This window comes from Danio aesculapii, chromosome 13 (genome assembly GCF_903798145.1).
Source record: "Danio aesculapii chromosome 13, fDanAes4.1, whole genome shotgun sequence".
Lineage (NCBI taxonomy): Eukaryota > Metazoa > Chordata > Actinopteri > Cypriniformes > Danionidae > Danio > Danio aesculapii.
In genome coordinates, this window is record NC_079447.1 from 23,994,607 (window position 1) to 24,017,574 (window position 22,968).

Below are 22,968 nucleotides of genomic sequence, written 5' to 3' on the forward strand. Positions count from 1 at the left end.
TAAAATGTCTTAAAAACATTAATAAATCTTCCTAACCCCAAACTTATGTGTTTTGAATAAGTCAAATAATCACTTTTAAAAGTCACTTTAATAACTAAATAACTTTTCAAAAATGTAATACAGCTTTGATAAGCATAAATTAAACATGCATTTTAAGTAAAATATTTCTATTGCTCAGCAAATATGAACACACCCCACACAAATCTCTCAATTAAATTAATATTTTCTATAGGATGCTCTACAAAATGTTTTCTTACTTATTGGTCTTTTTTTTACTTAGCCTAATGGCAGACCATTTTGCTTGTTTTAAGGAAAAACTCTTAATTTTGGGAAATAAAATACAATATTTTTACTTAATCTAAGAATTTTCTCAATATTTGGATTAGAAAAGACGACAATACAAAGTAAAAGTTTGTTATTACTGTACATGAATACTGTTACACACAGAAAACTGCAAAATGTAGCTTTTCATCTTGTTCAAATTGCAATATTTATTGCAAAATATCATATCAGATTTTTCCCATATAGTGCGGCCCTAATATATATTAAAAGATAGATAGTGTGTGTGTGTGTGTGTGTGTGTCTGTGTGTGTGTCTGTGTGTGTGTCTGTGTGTATTAACCATGAAGCCAAAATCCTGATTTGATTAGTAATTAAGCCAAATCTGGAGCTAATCTAAATCCAAAAATTTGTACATTAAATTTATATGTTAGGGAAAAATATAAAAAAAAACTGGCTAAAATAAGAGAAACAAAAACAACTTTTTGTATATTAATTTTGTAGTTTGTAATCCCCCCCCCCCCCAATATTTTACTTATTTTATTAATAATCATTTTTTAAATTGGGGTGTACTTATTTATGCTGAGTACTGTGCTGACATATATGTATATATGTATGTATGTGTATATATATATATAAATAAATAAAAGCGTCAAAAATTCACTTTATATTAAGCCTAATAAATAGTACAGGTTATTCAACTTAAATTCTATTTAAATTATTTTCAGGCAAGCATTAACCATTACCAGCAGACATTACCTCATTCTCCATAGGGAACATGTTCTTTTCTGAACAAGGCATCTTTACGTTCACATCATCCCAGGAATCTCTGAATTTGGTAGGATAAGGAACAGGGACTTGACCTTCTTTAAGTAGATCTGTCTATAAATGTAATTCCACATATATTTTTATTTATTTATCATAATAAAAACAGTTACACACTCAAACACTTACATACAATTTAACCAATAGTTTATACTTATTTTGTTTATTTTACAGTGTCCTTGTTACCGTGCATCTCTACATTTAAGTACAGAGTAATAATACCCCGTGTACTGTTAGGATTACAATGAAAGTCATGTTTATGGTTTGTTGCATGTAATTTTGCAACATACCATTACCTCTTCTGTTATTACTGTTGTAAGTAAACGGATCATGTGTATAAAGACACCATAAAATAAAGTGATACCAAACATTTTTCTTAGTAGCGACATTTTAAGTACAATCCATCCACTTCACTCCCAATTCTTTGAATGAAACATCAAAACACTGAATTGTATGTGATGTGGGTGAAGCGTAGAGCTGCTTGGACCTCCAGAGCAGCATTAGACTCAATCTGACAGGAGACCCTGAGGCTCTGGCTGAGAACATCACAGTGTGGAGACTGAGCTGTTAGCGTGTCTTACCCTGATGAGGACTCTGTGATTGTCTGTTGCCCTGAGGTGTGGCAGGGTCTGTCCACACTTTGGCATTCTCTTCAGATCCTCTATTGGGGTCCCGCGCCAATCCGGTTCCTCCTGTTCTACCGGCACTTGCTCACTGGACAGAAATAACAAATTAGGTTATTTGCTTTATTATGATTTAGGTTACACTTACAGTGCCCTTTCTACAGTTTAACTTTACATTAAGGCATGAGTGATGTCAATTAATTACATGTATTTACCTTATGGTTAGGATGAGGATAAATTAGATGTAATGCGCATAATTTATTACTATAATAAGATTTTAAACGTGACATGTAGATCATTGCAAGTGATGCTGAATATTTAATTGCACAAGCACATTTAGATTATTTAGATTAACACTTTAAACACTTACAATACTACTAATACAACAACTAATACCAATACTTATTATTATTATTTTATTATTATAAACATGAGAAAAGTATTATAGTAAAGATTTATTAAAAAGCATAATTATGTCAGAATAATTTCTGAAGGATCATGCGGTACGAAAGAATTTGCGACATTTTACAATATTTCAGTTTTTTTTTACTGAAGCCAAACTTTTGCATTATTAGTACAATCTAGGGGTGTAACAGATTACAGTTGGTCCATGATTCCTACAGATCACAACCCATGGTTAAGAACACACGTGACCCATGGATTAATACATTTTATTTACTTGAAGATTAATCCTAAATTTGTAACGATCGCAGAGAGATCGCCTCTCACGTCATTCAAATCACATGTATGAAAGCATTTATGCTTACCTGTAAAATATAATGATGATGGAAGTTGTGGTAGATTATTCGGGGTGTGGTTGGTTTCTTAGATTATTAAAGGTGTTTTCTATCACTACGTGTTTAGCCTGCATTAATGTATTCAGTGTAAGTTGCTTGATTAAATTCTTAAAAGATCGGGATCTCAACACCCACGCAACAATAATTATAAATGATGATGATTTGCATATGTTTATTATTTCTTCGAATAGCTGCACTCAAATCTGTGTTTGAAAAATGCAAATATCAAAAAAGAGATTTAGTTTTTAGTTTTTAAAACCACTGATGTTTATGATAAAGATTAAAATCTCCATCATATGCTCAAAAGTGAAAGTTGTAGGCAGCAATAACATTATTTAAAAAAATAAAAAATATGCCACTGAATAATTCTTTAAAAATGATTCATCTAGCAATAAAACAAAGTTTTATAAGTGAATAACTGAATCATTTATTGAAAATGAGTTGTACAAATTATAATGTTACTGCAATGATTTCTACATTTAGCGTTATCAGCAACAGTAGTAGTAGTAAGTGAATTTTTCACAGTACTGAATATTTTACTTTTGTTTAACTCTTTATTTTCCTTTTTTATTGAACAACCCTTCATACATACAGTACTGCCTAAATCCTTACAAGAAAGTAAGGTTTATATCAAAGTTCTCTTGGAAGTACTCGCAGTGAATTTAGCTTACTACAAAAATGAATGCAAAACCCTACCTCCCACCCCACCCATTACATTGATCAAAATATTAATGGAAGGTTCATAAAAAATAAAATAAAAGGCACATGTGTATAGTATTTACAGTCATAATATGGAACTGGCTGAGAGAAAAAATTTAAATTGAAGCAAGGTGTTCATGGAAAATAAAACCAAATGAGACATTATAAATTAATTATAAGACAATAATAAATTAAAATATTAAATAAAATAAATAAATAAACATACAATAGTCTTGTAAACATCTATCAGTTCAGTATATCTGCAAAAATAATATGAAGGGTTCCCAAATCTTAAAATGGACAATTTGTCACTTAGTGAGAGTCTCAGTTCTTCTAAGTGTAACATATTTCCAAGTTCTCTAGCCCACACTTCAAAGGTGGGGACAGCATCAGATTTCCACATTTTAAAAATGATTTTTCTTAGCAATCCACATACAAAATAGAATTGCTTGTGTTTGGTTTCTACTGCTAGAACTGTCCTCTGCTCCTAAAAGTCCAATACTAGGGTCAGGTTAAAGATTTGTTGAATACACTTCAGAAAGAAATTTAAATACATTTTTGCAGAATGGTTGTAGTTTACTGCATGACCACAAATACAATTTAGTTTTATTCAGCTGATTATCTCTTCGTTTTATTTTTAATAAAATTACAGGTTCTGAATTCTGTTTGTTAAAAACCAAGTTTCTTACAGTACTTTTTTGTAGTAAATGAAAAGCAAATAATTTGTCTCCCCTTTATGGCCGATCTAAAAAATAGTCCGATCCATGACTAAAAAACCATAACATGATCCAAACCGTGAGATTTCTATCATCTATAGCAAATAATGTTAAAATATATTTTGCATTAATCAGAATGCAGCTATGAAAGAACATAATTTTGTTAGAAATATAATTTTTAAAAATGACTTGTGTATAATAATTATTAATATACATTTCAATACCTACACTTAATATATTTCAACAAAACAGCACATCATTTCACTATCAATGACCATAAAGAAATAACTTTTAATGAACTGTATTTCCAAACCAAAAAAACCAAAACACAATACCTTTTTAACGAAGATGCCTGTGTCTGGATATCAGGCTCAGTGGTGGGCACATTTTCAGAAACAGAAGCACCAGCACAAGAATTTGACTCCTCTGTATCATTCGTTTCCATAGGTACCACATCAGAATCATCTTTGACGTCATCTACATTATCTTTAACAGGTTCTGGACTGGGAATTGAGGGTTTGGGCTCCACCGTTGGCCCCTCTCTCAAATGACTCTCTGGCATGTCAGAGCACACAGGTTTTTCCTCAGAATTGCTGGACTGAGGTGCTTGGCATACTGGGCTTTCTGGACTCATCTCCACATCTTCAACAGGTGTGTCACTTGCGTTTAGAGATAGGCTGAGGTTTGTCTCTGACTTCTCTGTAGACAAACAGGTCAGTTTGCCAACCTTGGGATCTGGTGAGTTTGATTCAGACGCCTTTTCCCCATTGCTTGGCTTTGTCTGATTACTTGAATCATTACTAGCAGGTGTATCTCTATAAATGATGCCCTTTGTGTCCATATCACAGTTCGGCATAGAGGACTGGTTCTGGTTCACCAATTCATCATTCTGCTCCTTACGTTTTCTTGTTAATTCAGACAGCTTTTCATCGTCCGTCATGCCGGTCTGATTGCTTTCCTTTATTTCAGGCTCAAAAGTGCCGTGATGATCACTTCCTGCATCATCGGACATTGTAACGTCAACCTCATGTCTGTAAAGGAAAAAAGACAAAAAAAATATCACGGATTATGTTCAATTGAAAATTATCTCAATTAGATAATGATAATTAAACAATATTTAGCTGATTTTGTACACGGAACTTGATTGGTTTAAAGAGATAGATCTTTCATAAATGGAAATGCCATTAATGTTGGAAATGTTTCATTTTCTTTCTTCTGCTGAATACAAAGGAAGACATTTTGAAGAATGCTATTTAATCCATAGAGGGGGTTTTTCCATTCTTCAAAATAATTTTTTTTGTGTTCAACAAATAAAATATGAAACCACTTGAGGGCGAGTAAATGGTAACTATTCATTTTTGGGAGAACTATTCCTTGATGAATAAATATGACAATAAAACCACAAGTAGATGGTCGTAATTCCCTTAGAGCGTCTATATATGAATACTTCCAAATTTCTCTATTATACAGTAGGTGAAAAAGAGTGAGCAGTATGAGTATGCCAAAATTCATTATAGTCATAAAACAATAGGCAGAAAAGTACCTGGATGACTTACTACTTCTGACCAGGCTTTGAATTGTGCATCTTTAATACCTCACAAGACCACAGGAGAGGATATGTGAATAGTGAACCGATGTAAATCTAGTCGATGTTAATTTTATTCATATTTAGTGTCTGTCTTAATGAGATTAACAGACCCTTTTCACATTTACGGGTTTCTCAATAGTGGAAGTTGTCAGAGTTGGGAAAACTTAGAGCGCAGTAAATGGGAGAATACAACAAATATATATATATATATATATTTTTTTTTACAATCTTATTTGCTGAAATATTAAAAGAAAAACTCCACAATTATGTTAACAAGACTTTCAGAAAAAGGAATAAAACTGTGTGAGACTGATGACGGCAGCCAGAGTAGTCCCATAGACGCTGCATTAGACGAAGCAAAGATGATATAAGACATACATAAATACACATAAACGTTCATACATTTAAAAAAAAATAATCTAATTATTTAAAACTTTCAAGGATTTAAGATGCTGATGATCGTTTAACATGTCATAACAGGCATGTGAAAAGGGTCTATTGAATTATAAGCCTATTTATTTAAAAAGGCTGATTTATTCAGAAACAAAAAATATATAATTTATTAAATAAACAAAATGTAATTTCTTAAATAACAGACAAAACAGGGGTTATACACCCTGACCCATTTACCCATAAAAAAAGAAAATATGATCAATTTACCTGTTAGGTTCTGTATTACATGAATCCATATTCACCGTAAGTACACTGTCTGCCAGATTGCTTGCTGTAAAAAACAAATGTGAAACTTAGAAATGAAACTTAAAAGTGAAAAATAAAAGTTTATTACTAATCTCTGCAGAATCTACAACTGATATCTTCTAGAAAATAAAGAATTGTTACAAAATGATGTTCTACAACAATAAAAAGAGAAGCAATCGGGGTAAAGTTAATTTTATATTTGCATATTCCGACTTTCTTCTTAATAGAAATTCAGAAAAGTATTCTTTGCACATTCTAAAAAGTGAAATCATATTAGCAGCCAAAGACTATCAAAGAACAACATTAATGTTCACAATCAATTAAATAGTGCTAATGTTGTTTTGAAGTCATACTTACCAAATATTCAAAGTACCATGGTAAACAATATAGGAACCATGTCACAAGTTGTCGCTGAACGAATTTGTGCATATAAAACCAACTTTACCTCAATTTCCGCTTCTTTTATATCATTATTTAATTATTAGGGGAATTCTACATACATACTAATCATCTGAGTGATGATTACACGGGTGTTAGCACTACATAATACAAAGTTAATTATTAATTAGAAGTATAATAATAGTTATAAAATAGCAAGTGAAATACAATCTTAAAGATTAATTTATATAGAAATCACACAACTTTAAATAATATTAAATGCAAGGTCATTGCACGTGACATACTTGTATGTTTTAAATCAAGACATGCGTATTTGAAATTAGAGTAAAATTGGTTTTATATTCTCACATTTGTTCATTATTGAACGGTGGCAGTTTGTGACATGTTACTTTGAATATTCGGTCTGAAATGACATGCAAGTATTACTTTAGAACAACATTAGTAGCCTACTATTTAATTAACTGTGAAGAATGTTGATCTTTTGAAAGCCATTGGCTGCTAATATGATTTTACTATTTGAATTTGCAAAGAACACTTTTCTGAAATTAAATGAAGGTGCTGAAAGTCCGAATGTGCTAATATAAAACCAACTTTAACGTTACCTCTATTTATTTGAATAAGGTTTACAGTCAGCTGATTTATTTTGTTGTTGTGAAAGGCTAAGCTAGCTAACTGATAACAAAAGCCAAGTCAGAGTTTGAATGATTTCCAGGTTAATAGATCAGCCTTGAAAATAAATTCATAATGTTTTATATGCAAGACCTTTCCGATTAACATGTTTGTTTTTAAGATATCATAACTAAGGTAATTATTATAAAAAGCTAACGTTAACTATATTCCATATCTCAAGACTGTAGCTGATTTTCAACATAAAATAATCGCGTACATTTTTAATACATAGTACATTATTATTTCTAGAAAAAAACTGCAACACTGCTTCAGTACTTCAGGCCGATATAAGTCTATCAGTCAGGCTGCTCTACTGTCAGTCTGCTCGCTTTGATCACGGATCAAACAATCATACTTGCACTCCTGTTCTGCTTTGTCTTCGTGTCGTTGTGCAGCTCACACACATATTCGAGCTCTTTTCCAGCGGACGGGAAAACGGCACCTACTTATGCAAAGGTGTGTCGTATTTACCACACCATCAAAACAGAAAGAAGAACGGCACACACTAAAAATTAAACACACTGAAAGGAGTGCAGAGAAAGGCATCAGTTCCGGGTCGTAGAGCTGCTGATGATTGGATAGATTCTGCTCACGTGATTGAAAGAAAGCTTTTATTTTGTGATTGCACGCGTTTTGGTTTAACATTAACATCTTTTCTCGCTTTATAATGGTATTTAATCTGAGCTATTATATACATTTTCATGTAGGTATCGGATATTATTAACATTATCAATATAATTTTTAATATTTTATTTATTTAAATTCTGAGTAACTGTATAATTTTGTTTTACAGCTTAACAGACTTTTTAAGGTCTTTGTAATGCATTCACCATTTTTCATATCAAAGTCGATAGTCCATTTGTTGGGACCGGTTGGGACCAGGGTTGGGACCCAAGTGCGCCCTCTTCAGGAATTTTCATGTTACAGATTTCAGCATAATTGAGTACACCCCGTTTTGAAAATGAGCATTTTTATCCATTTCTCAATTAATACAGGCAATGTATTTTGGTGCATTTAAACAAAACAGATTGTATTTTGCTTTTTTTTTTTTTTTTGTATTTTGATAGTATTTATTACAAAAATATTTTATTCACCAGACATATTTAGAAATTGAATTAAATTAAATTCAAGCTAAATACTGCAAAAATAAATTACAATCTACAAAATGTCAACTAAGTTTTTCAATTCTTTTGCTTCTCTTGAATTTTCCTCTTTTTAAATTTGTTTTAACATTTTTCTATAACATATAAATTTGGGTGAACTAGTTTTTGGACCGTTATCGTAAGTTAATTTGTTAGATAAGCTGCAGATTTGGCTTCAGTACTGACTAATCTAATGTATATGCACAAATATAGTATTGTATAGCTTCCCATTAAAAATATGAATTTAAAAGAGATTTGTGAGGGGTGTACTTATATATGCTGAGCTCTGTATTTGAGGAACTTACAGTCTAAAATAAAACCCTAAAACACAACAAATTACTAAAACCTTAAATGACGCTTAAATGAAACCTTTAAATGAAAACTAAAATATTTACATGACAACCTATTAGTAGAAGGTATCATTACAATGCAATGTTTCTGAATAACAGTAAAATAACACTGCTATGTACATACATTAATCTAATAAAAAAGGCATAGTAGTTTTTAACACAGACAGTTTAACATTAGATTTATATAGAAACAGCTCTCACAGGATCTATCATATTTGTTGGGCACTGAGATATGTTTTACTCCATGCCATTTTTTCATGAATGACTTTCAAGACCTCATTTTGTCATTCAACAAAAATGTCTTCTGTTATCTGCTCTCACAGCAGCAAAGAAATTACTAATCAACTGTTGGAATCCTCCTCACACAATGGACAGACGAACCTGGTCTAGCCTGGTCCTTATTGGACATTCTCTTGATGGAACTCTCACCTTCTTGTATACATGGTGCTAAATTGAAAACTGTCAGTTTGTGACATTCAGCTTTTGAAGTTGTGCTTTTTAAAATCTTTGTAAAAATGATTTTATTGATTTATTTATTTTTATTCATTAATCTTTTGAAGTCTACCAGGGGTGGGATGGCTAGGGGTGGGGTTTTTTTTTTTTGTCTGTTTGTTTTTGTTTCACTCATGCAGTTTTCCACAATGGACTTCCAGCGTTCTCCAGCCTCCGGCACCTAGACTGCAGCTCTTCACAGGAAGTTTGAATTGAAGTTTGTTCCTCGCCACTGTCACCACTGGCTTGCTTGGTTTGGGACCTGTGGAGCTGCGCATCAATGGATTTGCTCTTCAGTGTTTGGACTTTCAGCAGTGACATTGAAAACACACTGAACTGAACTAAAACTCTGAAAACTGGACTGTCACAGTTTCAGTGTACTAAAATGTCTATGTTAAGCTGCTTTTTTTAATCTACATTGTAAAAGCGCTATATAAACATGACTTGGACTGAACTGAATATTATTGTTCCCGGAAAAAAACCCCTCAATAAACAGCTGTTAACAAACAAAAAAATAAACTCATATAAAAAGTTTTAAATATACTGTAATATTTAAATATTAAATAACTGTAGCATTGAAAATACATTTGATCAATGCCAAATCAATTTAATTTAATTTAATTTGATCAATTTAATCACTTTTTACATTTAATTATGAATACATAAAATTACTATTACTAATATTAAAAGAGACGAATGCAAGAAACCGATGTTTAATGCATAATGAACAAAGAACAGATACATCCGGAATTAATTGAATAAAAAAATTATTGTACTTGAACAACAAAAAAAAAAAACATTAGTATTATTTAAATCAACTTTCCTGCATATTAACAAATAAACAAGGAAAGCAACAGCCAGAGATTGTATAACAAAGAAATATAGTGCAACTTCTAGCAGCATTGCAATCTGCCAACCCAGTGTTGTCTACAAAGAAAACAAAACAAAAAAACTTTTACGTAATAGATTCAAGTCTTTTTGCTGAGAATAAAATGAATAAAATTTCTCCATTGACTGTGTCCCACTGCAGGTTGCAGTTTCCAAATCTTGAATTTTTCCTATTAAAATGGCTTTACAAGTTTCATGGAAAGGTAGTTCTGGAAAAAAATAAAAAGGCAAATATTTAAAAATGCACATAATATACTGTAGTGAGTGATCCTAACATAATATTTGAAACAATTCCCTTATTAACCTACAATATCAGCAAAAAAACTTACCGGGAAAGAATACAAGAGGATTCCAATAAACAGGATCACCAGGATGAGAATAACTAATCCGATGAAGAGCCATTTATATCTGCGCCATACGATGAACTTCATGGTCTTGCATGGATTTGTGAACCAAAGGAAAGATGTATCTGGACGGCTGTTTGAACACAATATACAGTATTAATCACATCGTCTAATGAAAGATGATACTGAACGACCAAACGCTGATGTTCTTACTTTGGAGGTTCTAGTTTGGGGTTCATGTTGGGTTCATCTCTTCCTTTCCCAGCAGGCCTCTCATCCGCCTCTTTCTCTTCCACCACCTCCAGAGTCATCTCCACTTTACCCTGACATGCCATAAACAACATCTTTAAAGGCATAGTTCATCCAAAAATGATATTGTTTACTTGTTCTCCACTTGTTTCAAACCTGTTTGAGTTATTTCTTCTGTTGAACACAAAGGAAGGTATACTGAAAAATGTATGGGAAAAAACCTCTAAAGTACTTTTTCTACTATTAATGTTATGTTTTATCACATATTTCTTGTTTTGTGTTCAACAGAAGGACATAAAAGTTTAGACCCAGTTGAGTGTGAGTAAATGATGAATGTTTAACCTGTATTGTTCTGATTTAAACTCTAGCTCTGGCTCCTGTATATTTGTCTGATTTATTATCTATTCATAATCCTGTAAGGTCTCTCTCGTCATCCACCCAGAGACCATGAAACGTTCTTCAGGCTAAATTTAGATCTCAAGGTGAGCAAAAGTTTCCTATTGCTGTTCCAAAACTTTGGAATAGCCTTACAGTTTCTATCAGAACGGCCTCTAAACTGCTTAAGTTTACAGTCAAACTCACAATCCACCTTTTCTCTTTGGCCTTTAATTGTGGTTAGTTGTGATATGCTGGGCTTCATTCTGTGGTGTAATTTATGTTGTCCTTAATATTTTTTCTTTGTTTGACTGTCCAGCATCTTGGTCAACAACAGTTGTTTTTATTGGTGCTTTATAAATAAAATCGATGTTGTTATACTCATACTTACTGTAAACCTGGGTGATGTGGCCAAAAAAACGATCGCACATTTGTCAGGTATATAATTTTCATATTAGTCTATAACAATCACAAAAAAATTAAATCTCTATTTCTTTCAATATATATATAAAGTAAATATGCCTTTTTTTCTTTCAAAACATGACAAACTCATCAAAAGATGAACTTTTCAAAAGTCTGAAGTACACTATTTGCATAAAATGAACTATTAGCCTGAATAACACTAGCCAGAATACACGAAGTATTAAAATAAATATATACTGTACATATTTTGGCTTAATAAAAACTACTTAATATCTTAAATTATATTACACTACTCCTTTAATAACATCTATGCATGTCTACATTAATAATATAATAAAATTACGTCATAAAACCACTGTGAAGTTATTGGTACTACAGTAAATCAAGGTAAAAATGTGGAATGAACTAACTGGATAATTTATGGCACAGTGCTTCTCCTTGTTGTCTCTGCTGTTGTGAACATCAGCTCTGTTTGTTCTGCCTTTAATCTAGATGCTAATTGTTTTCTTTACTGAATTAAAGTGCTTTTCTTCAGAGCTTCCCGCATGATTAATTTCAGAATCAGAATGAGCTTTATTCACCAGGTGTGTGATTTTTTTAAGGAGACCCTTCTGCATGTAACCTAAACTCAATTCTCTGATAAACTGTCTGATTGACTCAAACAAGCATAAAATTATATTACAATATTTACTGTTATCATTTTATTGCACAGCTCTCTAATATACAAAATGTAATTCATCTTTTTTTATCTGAATGATAAACTCACAGCCAAGACTTTTTTGCCATTTTCCTCCATAGCACATGGCCACCAGCCTCTCACTGACTTCTGGGAGAAGAGCGATGAGGGCGTCAGGTTTTTGCCTGTTTGTGTTAGCATGCTTAGAGAGCACTTTTCAGGGGTCTTTGCAGGAGGGATGAGGTGAAGCAAATCCAACTCCACTGTGCCTGTTTGAGAAAGCCATGCTGTTAGAAATCTGAGCATATGTCATAAGCAATTTCAAGGAAACCCAAAATAATGCATAAAGTTGCTGATCTGAAAAAGACATTTACCTAAGTAATCATCCAGGGAGAATTTGTCATTGTCCCAAATCTGAATAGTGAGTTTAGGAGGGATCCTGAACTCGGTTTTGTCCAGACTCCAGAAATGTTCCTGGAAATCAAATGTATTGTTAATTGTGACTATGGATGAAAATATTTCATACAATATTTTATTTTATTATTACTTTCTATCTATCTATCTATCTATCTATCTATCTATCTATCTATCTATCTATCTATCTATCTATCTATCTATCTATCTATCTATCTATCTATCTATCTATCTATCTATCTATCTATCTATCTATCTATCTATCTATCTATCTATCTATCTATCTGTCTATCTGTCTGTCTGTCTGTCTGTCTGTCTGTCTGTCTATCTGTCTATCTATCTATCTACTAATTTATTTAATCACTTCTTCATACCACTAACCTTTCTGGACACTAGACACAACTGTTCTGCTGGCAAATAATCAAATCCAAATACGAATCTCCAGTTGAAATTTCCATCTCCGTCTAGAGATCTGTAATGGACGTCAGTTTTCTGCTTGTCCTCCTCCATACCTGGCATCCACCTATAAACACATGAGCAAATAAATATGAAAAACATATATGCCATACAAAAAAAAAGAAAAAAACATTTAAATGTTTGTAGTCAGAAACAATTTGAAAGCATTTTAAGCTCATCAAAACTGCATTTATTTGATTAAAAATACAAAACAATCATATTGTGCAACATAATAACATAAATTATATAAAATAAAAAATCATTAAACCATGAAAAAAATCATGAAAAAAATTCAACATTTTAATTTTATTACAATTTAAAATAATTATTGTCTATTTTAATGTTTTAAAATGTAATAAGTCCCTGTGACTGTCTTCAGTGTCTTTTATTGATCAATCAGATATAATTCACAAGTAACAATTACCATTATCTAATTGTTGAAAATGTATTGATTTTTCTTAATGACTTTCTGTTGAAAACAACTGTAAAAAGCCCATATAAATTAGGAATAAGGAATATATATAATTATTATAATTCTTATGCTTATTCTTATTGTTTTGTAGCATTACATTGCCTTTACTGTCCCTTGTGATATATACAGTACATCTTATACTTTTAATTTCTTTAGGAGTACAAACATTTGAATGGCAGTTCAATATAAATCACTTACTCCAGAAATATTATGCTAATATAATCATAAATGGATTACCCTTTCACATAAATGTCGCTCATGTTTTCTCCTGTGATGCTGGTTTCATCCAGAATGACTTCGGTTGTATTCCAAACAACAGCTCGCAGGAAATACCTTCAATGAAAAGCTAGCATTAGAACAGTAAACACACACACAGATAACAGTTTTGCAAATGTAAACAGTAGATTTTACTGTTTGGGTCTGCGAGGAGTGATATCACAGAGTGGTCCTGGGATACCAAGGTTTTTGGGGAATATTTCAACCCACATCTGAATTTTGCCCTGCCAAGACAAAACAAAACCGAGTGTCACAAACAGTAGTTTTGAAATAAAATGACCGCACAGTACAGTGTGTTTTCGTATAAAAGCCTATTTCCACAATATACAGTAGTAAAAACAAAACTAAAACTAAAGGGATACATACATAATTGAAAGGGTGGGACTTATTATATTTATCAATTAATATTTATTTAACGTTCATTTAATATTTAATTGGGCAACACGGTGGCTCAGTGGTTAGCACTGTCGCCTCACAGTAAGAAGGTCGCTGGTTTGAGTCATGGCTGGGTCAGTTGGCATTTTTTGTGTGGAGTTTGCATGTTCTCCCCGTGTTGTCATGGGTTTCCTCCGGGGGCTCCGGTTTCCCCCACAGTCCAAAGACATGCGATATAGGTGAATTGAATAGACTAAATTGGTGAATTAGCTAAATTAGTGTATGTGCTAAATGTGTGAATGAGTGTGTATGGCTGTTTCCCAGTACTGGGTTGCAGCTGAAAGGGCGTCCGCTGTGTAAAACATATGCTGGATAGGTTGGTGGTTCATTCTGCTTTGGCAACCTCTGATAAATAAAGGGATTAAGCCAAATGAAAATGAATAAATGAATAATATTTAATTTAATAATTAAATATTAAGTAAATACATTAACGTTAAGTAGTAATTTGAATTTGCAAAATAAATGTAATATTCAGTATTCATAATACTGTATACATTGTGTGCTGATCCCTTTACAGTATGTTTGAAAAGAAAATATGAGACTAATTAATAAGACAACTTTATCATATGTCTTAATGTTAATTTATTCACAGATTGCAGGTCAAGTCATAATTTCAAGTATATTTTAATTAGCTTTTTAACTCATAATTTGCAAAAAAAATTATATATTTTTATTATGATATTTTTTATTATCATATCTCAATTTAGACATTTTAAGTCATAATTTCTACTTTGTATGTTAAAATGTAATTATTTCGACTTAGCATGTCATAACTTTGTTTTTTTATCTCTTAATGTCAACTTTTTTATCCTGTCATTTCTAGTTAGTCCGATTTTTTTTAAGTGACTTGAATATATCATAAATTCAACCTTTTTTTTCTCATACGGTGGAATGTGTGGACTGACCTGAGAGAGCGTGGGCTGGTAGCTGCTGTACAGGGTTCTGGTCTCCACATGCTCTGGGACGAGGCCTTGTCTCCTCAACACATGCAAGCAGATTCGCTCCTTAGGAGGTCCCAGGTGTGTATGGATGCTTTTATTGGCCTCTATAAGCAAAGAAATACCCATTTATTTTATTGTTGATCATTTAATGTGTTATAAAATGCTTATTTAGCAATACATGACACTGCAAGTTTCACTCCAGAAATAGAAATGCAATTTATATCAGGTGCATCATATGTGCCGAATCAAGTAAAACCATAGTAATAAAAATCTTACCTTTATTTATGTATATAGAACAGCATTGAAACATTTAAAACATTTTTGAAAAGGTGTCTTAAACTCACCAAAGCTCAATAATATTTAAAATACATCAGAGAAAATATTAGAGGTAAAATGTATTTTAACAATTTAACTCTGATGATACTATATTTAGGTGTGTTTTACTTGGAGGAGAAACTAACATTTCCAAAAATAGCATAGTTTTTAGTAAGAGAATTTATTTTTGCAAATGCTTTAGGACACTTAATATACAGTATATACATTTTCAGATTTCTGTAATCTTGTAATCTGAATTGAGTAATCAGATTCTAAAATGTTTGTAGGCCTACTTGTAGTTAGCCTACACTGTTTTTCAAAATGCTCATAATAATATTTCTGTATTTATTTCCCTGATGTTTTACAATTATTTTTAAAGAGATATAATGGCTTAAAAATATGTTACACACTTAGTGTTTGGTCCAATTTCATTTACATCTAACTATGTAATCAGAATATTTGTTCATTTTTGATCCGATCAAGTATGGAGAACTATTAGGAGTTAAAAACTTCAGCACATGATGTTGAGATCCAGGCAAGGTCTAACAGTTTATACAAACATACCCAGTTCATCCAGCCTGTACTCTCGTCCTCCAAAAGCCAGGAAACTGCCATCATCTGAGATCTGAGGAGCAGGAATCCCTCTCATCCTGGCCAGATTCTGCAGGATCTGAGATGGTTTGAGCTGGTCCCTCCACTGGTTCACCCCAGATCTTTTCCAAACACAATTCAAATAGGACATAAATAAGTCTTGTTAAAAAAGATCTGAAAATAAATGCAAGCAAGATAACACTTACACACAGTAAGACTTCGGGATTCCACAATGAGAGCCGAATCGAGAAAGAAGTCGATTCTCAAGATCGATGACTGTTTCCCCAACCTTCTCATCAGAGCTGAGCAGATCATAGTCATAGACGGAAATTTTCAAGTCCTTATCTTGTGGGATGTAGCAGTTCAGTTCGAACACCCTTTGAACAGACATTTATATAAATATTAGAAACATACACAATGATACGCAAGTTAATTTATCAGTTCTCATGTACTCACCTCCCAAAATCAGGATTTAGAGTATTTGGTTTGTAGTGATCTCTGTCATCAATTGTTTTCCTCCCCAGGGAAATCTTTATGTACGGGTCACACTTCATAAAAAAAGGATATCCACATGTGACATGTTAAAAACTCTTCAATCCAAAGACTTGATGTTGTTTATTTATTTATTTATTTATTTATTTTTTACATGTGAACTGGCCAATGGTGGAAAGAGTGCTGAAAAATCTTACTTAAATAAAGTTATCATTACTTTCTTCATTTAACATCTACACATAGACATTACCTATACACAATATAACTTTAGGTTAACTACATTTATATATTATAACCTTAACTGATAAAGTTATTAGCAATTAGTTATAAGTTAGTTAGTTAAAGTTATTAGTAACTAATAAAGATATAGTAACTAATACCATTCACTTTTCTGATTTTGATTGTAATGCAATAATGTGCACCTTTTGTAAACCTGCTTTGAAACAAAATTTTTGTGAAAAGCTCTACAGAAATAAACTTGAATTCAATAGAACTAGCCAAAAATTACAGCGCAAGTAGAGTCAAATAGGTGTAAATACTGCTCAAAGTTTGAGTAAAATATAGCCCTTATAAAAGAGCTCGAGTACTGAGTAATGAGTATTAAGCTCTGAAAATGATTCCACCTTGTACCCTGCAAATTAAAAATAAAGCTTAAGGTTGATGAGTCTACATGCAGAGGCTAATCTGTGTAACCTATGCTAATCTACAGTAGCTGTGACCATTGGTAATGCTTAGGTTATGCACTTTGAACCCTAAATAGTTTCAGCCATACAACAGGCATCCTTCATCTTCTCATCAGTGAAATGCAGTCTTTTGGTTGCGTGCAATGACTTTTGCATCTTCTTAGACACTCCTAATGCTTCCACGCTTGAGGACATTGTTGAGGACAGTCTGTCTAATGCGATTTTCTATGCGTGGTTTGATTTGACAAGAATTACGGGACTGATTAAGGGAAAATAGTGGAGTGAAATTACCAATGCAGCACTAAAAATGTATACTCAAGTAGTAAAAGTACACATTTTAAAACACATTTCAAAACTAAGTACAATTCCAGAGAAAAAAACGACTCAATTACAGTAGTTTCAGTATTTGTAATTTGTTCCTTTACACCACTGGCAACTCACCATGCCATTGTTGTCTTTGGGCTGCAGGTCGAGGCAGCGTATGATGTGGATTCTGACCAGGCACTCCTGAGGACAGCTTTCAGGCAGCTCTCTGAACTGCCGAGGTGGATCTGAGATGTTTGGGTCATCTGACAAGGGATACACTCGAAACGAGCCCTGTCAATGCAGTTGAAAAATATATCAATGAGTGTCAGAATTACTGCAATAAACAGTAACAGTGCATATAACGAATGAGATGAGAAATGTTTTGTGGATATTTCTATTAATAATATGCTCATTAAAAAAGACAGACACAATAGATTATTTCCATAAAGTTCAGCAAAATACAAAACTGTGGCTTGGTATAATTCAGTTAATTCATGTTTTCTTCTAGTATTACAAACTGAACATGAGTACAGATAATTATTTTTCTTCTACCACACACAACCTCACTGTTCTCTACATTCATGCTCCTGTAGCAACTATCAAAGCATCTCAAGCACACAATGGGTTAATATGTGCTTGTTGGTATATTAAATAAATAAAAATAAATTATGTGAACTGACAACTGCAGACCTTGTATAATTCATTTAAATGTTCAAATGTTTTTTGTTTGTGTGTTTGGCTCTGAAAGTGGTGAAAAAATACAAAATAAAGATCTCAATACCTACATCATGTGAGACAGTTTTAGATTTAGGAAGTACCATTTTAAAACAAACAAATAATTTCTAATTAAGTAGTTTTTTTTTCTGAAAATATCGCATACATGGAGCAAATTCACACTTTGGACCACAAAAGTTGTATAGGTAGATTTTTGCCAATAAATACCAAAAAATCAAATAGGTCAAAATGATATATTTTCCATTATCCATTTTTTTCATCTCAAAAATCAATAGAGCAATAAATAAAGATCTTATTTTTTTTATAAATTATCCTACTGTAAACATATTAAAACTCGTTTTTAATTAATCATATGCATTCCTAAGTACTTAATTAAGACAACTTTAAAAGCGATTATCTTTATATTTAGATTTTTTAAATCCTCAGATTCCAGATTTCAAATATTGTAGTTGTATCATGGTTGATTATTGTCATATATTAACATATTATATATTAACAGAAAGCTTATTTACAACATTTAATAAAAAATGACACTTAAGACTGGTTCTGTGATCCTGGTATTTATATCGTTTACAATATAAAGTTACTTACATAAAGTTACTTACATATAGCAAAAGGGTGGGTAAAGTAAAATGCTAAAATAACTTTGTCCAGGCCTATTCACCAACAACTCTTCAATGCATGTGTAGTAAATCCTAACAGTCTTATTTATTCCAATGCCTTCATGCAAAATGTTATTAATCTTTGAAAATCAAACGTGTTTTCAAACTGGTGATGTTTCAGAATCATACAATGAAAGTTATACCTTTACCCAAACCCATCCCTAATCCCAATCTTCATTATGATAAGACCCAATCAGGTATCATGGTCAAAAATGCCCCACTGTTTTGGCCTCTCTGATCTTGTAATGCCTATTACTATAGCAAGCCGTTTCAACTTGTACTAAATCTTAGGATGTTTATTCTTATCAAGATATCAAGAACACTGATTGTTGATATCAAGATAGCATTTTAACTGGTAACAATGTTAATTATTGATATCAACAATGATGTTGTGTATGACTTTCTTGCAGAGACTTGTACATGGTTACTTATCTACCACTAGATGGCAGTCTAATATAAATTATCCTCTTTTTGTTGCTTGTGGGCAAATACTTTTCTGAGTGTTCTCAAGAGTTAAATGCCTCTATTTCGGAAACCTGCCTTGTTATCAAATGTTTCAATAGTACATGTTAATTTACAATAGCATATTAGCAACCTGAGATTAAACGCCTTGAAACAAGATCGCAATGGTGATATTGCAGATTTGTTACAGCCAAAACGTCTCTTACTTGGACTCAACCTTGGCTGCTAATCTTTGTGATGTTAGCCCAGATATTTAAGGACAAGGAAATCACCACTCCTTATAAAAAGCCACTCATCTGAACAGCAAAGGAAGCTCTGTGAATAGCTGACTGGCACAGACATGCCTTGAACTCTCCTACAACAGACGGGTCTTCCTCCTCGTCCTCCAATTTGCCCCTCTGCAGTTTGAATGTATTGCAAAAATCTGTCAGTCCTCTGAATTCAGGAACTGCCTCAAGCTCCGTGTTATAGACCTGAAATGAACACATATTTTTATCACCGTTCACTTACATAACAATGGTCACACCTTATCTGCTTTAAAACATAAGCAGGATGCAAACATCCACACAGGATGGCAAGACCGGGCAAAAGCTCACTGTTAAGGTGTCATATCCCTTCTGGAGATAAGGGCCGCATTTTTCATGCTCGTTAATGGAGGCGTAGAATTTACTCCACCAGTCCACCGTGTCCTCTTCCTATAATAAGTAGTGAGAGAATAGAAGAGAGTTAGGCTGTAAAAGTCCGTCTGCAGCTATTTCGTGCCATAATAGCACAGTTCCCAGACTGTTATATAAGTAAAATTTATTTTATTTTCTGCAGGCAATGGAAAAACCTGCCGGATATAGAAGTAGAAAAGTAGATAGACACTATTGTTATCATCATATTATTATCAGAATGTTTAGAAGACAAAAGTTTTCATACCTGCTTGGAAGGGCTAGGGATTCTGTCCCCCATATCAATAACAATGTCTCGGGGAGCCGCTGCCATCATGGCCACTAAGACACAAAAACATTATGTGAGAAAATTATGTGACATAACAAGAACTATTCTTTTCATTTAGATTCACTTATTCTGGATTATATTAGAATAATAGTGATTATTACTTTTGTTTACAGTATAGTACAAGTATACATTCAATGATTCATGAAAGACAAGCAAAACATTTTGTCTTGTTTTAAATAATAATATTAAAAATATATATTTTTTCTTAAAACAAGCTAAATAATCTGCCAATGGGGTAAATATTCTTACATCAAAAAGAAAAACATTTCCAATTTACCCCATTGGCAGATTATTTTGCTTGTTTTAAGGAAAAACTCACTTGATTTTGCCATATAGATCATTTCAATGTGGTGATGCCAATGAACATTTCCTGCTTGTCACACTACTTCATAACTGTAACAAGAGGAAATTCAATCATAACTTAACGTTAAAACAGCTGTCATAACATTATTTATCAATATGTGGACCTTTTTGTATTCTTGGAAGCTATGGAAATTAAAATTATAAAACAGGAAATACATTAGGACCATTGCTATTGTTTACATCCCTCAAAATGGTCTATTACTGCTTGTCTAGAAATTGCTTCTTGATTTAAAAATTTTTAGATATTTGGACTACAAAGAAGGCAAAAATTCTAAGTAAGAAAAGTCCTTTTTTGAGTGTGGAAGTTTGGTTAATACTGTATTTTTTTAGAAATGCTTTTCTGTTTAACTTTTTGTTCATCGATGAACTTTAAACAAATATGGAGCATTATAAATAAATAAATCATCATATCATTAAAATGATTTAAAAAAGATTATGTTTCACTGAAAACTGGAGTAATGAGACTGAATGTACCTTTGAATGAAGTGTGTTAAAAAATACACATAAAATTAATAAATAAAATAGAAAACAGTTATTTGAATCTGCATATTACTGTTATTATTCACAATATTACTGTTTATATTTAATGAAATACATGTACATTTGGTGAGTTTAAGAAAGTTCTTTATAAACATTACCTGTACCAAACTTTATCATATTTATCATTTATTATTAATAAAGGTAAACAGTTACCCTTTGCAGACATAGCCACCTCAGTAGTGTCAATGTAAGGGTCACATCTGAACTCCTCCAGGGAGTTTATAGTGCACTGCCCAACAACTGGCTTCCGCCCAAAGGGCCTGTGGTCAATAACTTTCAGCACGATGGGTGGAGTGTACATCTCATCCTTAGGGAGAAGCTGAAGACAGAGACAATGTTAGGATTCTGTCCAAAAACCAACAAACCTTCACTTACAAACAGTTTATTTCTTAAAATCAAAACATGCTTCCTCAATTTATAAAGTTAAGGTTTTAAGATAAAATCATTATCGTATTCATTTGCATATATTTTTTGTTGTTTTTGTTACAAGGCATAGAAAAAAATCAAATCAAGATTTGCTTTATTACATTAGTGCTCGTTTTCTTCAGTATGTTTGGAATATATACAGAATATATACTGCTATATTGCCTATCAGTTTCCAAATATACAGTTTTCAGTTGTTCAGTTGTTGCTAGCGGAAACCGGGGACTAATGTAAAGAAGCAATTTCAACACACTGATTTCCTTCAATTAAAATCTATTGGTAATAAATTAAAATCTTTTCAAAAAATGCCATGTAAATCTCCACATGATCTCATGAGTTGTTTTGTTAACTACACCTGATAACAAAACAACCCATGAGATCATGTGGAGATTTACATGGCATTTTTTGAAAAGATTTTAATTTACTACCAATAGATTTTAATTGGTAAAGTTTGTTTAAAGACTTTAGTTCTTGAACCACAAGTATATACAGTATATCTATAACATATTAAATAAATGAGCTGTAGTCACCATTAAAATAGTTACAAGTTGTGTTTTATTCAATAATAGAAATAGATATTTGTTTTTGAATTTTTGCCTAATATTTTAAAGAATTTGAACCAGAAGAAAAGTAACATTGTTAGATATTACAGTGGTAAAGTGTACATTTCAATACTGCTGCATTCCTATATTAAAAAAGTGGATTTATATATAAAACTCCTAAATTATATAACTTAGAAAGGTGAAGCTGATCTACAGTATAAGCAACACAACTCTAAGCTTGTAATAACAAAAGAAGGCTGCAATACAAAGAATATGGCATCTAAGCTCATAACTTCCTTTGGTTTGTTTAAACCTTCAGACCATGCAGTTTATGAGAGCATCTCAAAATAGTGCTGATGGTTAGCGAATACCATTTCATTTAAGTTATGGAGACACTGTACCACTTTGAGGAACAGGACTGATCCTGGGAAGTTGGGATTCTTCTTGATGTTCTTTATAGTGGCAGTCTGAATGATCTGCCCTCCACATTCAACTACCAGGCTGGGGGAAGACACCGCTGCCAGCTGATATGCCTTCATGTTCCTTAAACCCCAGGCCAGGATCTGTCAAAGCACGCAGTATGAGACACCGGTAATTTTGTTTGGCTTAAACGCATTATTAACAAG

At 32.4% G+C, this 22,968-nt stretch overlaps 2 protein-coding genes across 2 annotated transcripts in view; both read right to left on the reverse strand.

The window, feature by feature from the left end:
* parga (poly (ADP-ribose) glycohydrolase a) overlaps positions 1-7,834 on the reverse strand; it is a 61,398-nt gene extending 53,564 nt beyond the window's left edge. The window contains exons 1-5 of the mRNA XM_056470986.1: positions 7,649-7,834; positions 6,187-6,250; positions 4,274-4,969; positions 1,685-1,817; positions 1,038-1,160 (exon numbers count right to left, since the gene is read on the reverse strand). Coding sequence (XP_056326961.1) covers positions 1,038-1,160; positions 1,685-1,817; positions 4,274-4,969; positions 6,187-6,215 — 981 coding nt within the window. The 5' untranslated portion in view covers positions 6,216-6,250; positions 7,649-7,834. The remainder of the gene's footprint in view (positions 1-1,037; positions 1,161-1,684; positions 1,818-4,273; positions 4,970-6,186; positions 6,251-7,648) is intronic.
* Positions 7,835-10,062: 2,228 nt separating this feature from the next.
* Positions 10,063-22,968, reverse strand: part of myofl (myoferlin like) — a 45,023-nt gene continuing 32,117 nt past the window's right edge. Inside the window, exons 36-53 of the mRNA XM_056471460.1 lie at positions 22,744-22,905; positions 21,531-21,696; positions 20,394-20,467; positions 20,069-20,167; positions 19,817-19,945; positions 17,749-17,904; positions 16,589-16,680; positions 16,339-16,509; positions 16,106-16,254; positions 15,191-15,330; positions 13,986-14,074; positions 13,812-13,907; positions 13,028-13,169; positions 12,607-12,706; positions 12,323-12,501; positions 10,723-10,832; positions 10,495-10,642; positions 10,063-10,374 (exon numbers count right to left, since the gene is read on the reverse strand). Coding sequence (XP_056327435.1) covers positions 10,339-10,374; positions 10,495-10,642; positions 10,723-10,832; positions 12,323-12,501; positions 12,607-12,706; positions 13,028-13,169; positions 13,812-13,907; positions 13,986-14,074; positions 15,191-15,330; positions 16,106-16,254; positions 16,339-16,509; positions 16,589-16,680; positions 17,749-17,904; positions 19,817-19,945; positions 20,069-20,167; positions 20,394-20,467; positions 21,531-21,696; positions 22,744-22,905 — 2,238 coding nt within the window. The 3' untranslated portion in view covers positions 10,063-10,338. The remainder of the gene's footprint in view (positions 10,375-10,494; positions 10,643-10,722; positions 10,833-12,322; positions 12,502-12,606; positions 12,707-13,027; positions 13,170-13,811; positions 13,908-13,985; positions 14,075-15,190; positions 15,331-16,105; positions 16,255-16,338; positions 16,510-16,588; positions 16,681-17,748; positions 17,905-19,816; positions 19,946-20,068; positions 20,168-20,393; positions 20,468-21,530; positions 21,697-22,743; positions 22,906-22,968) is intronic.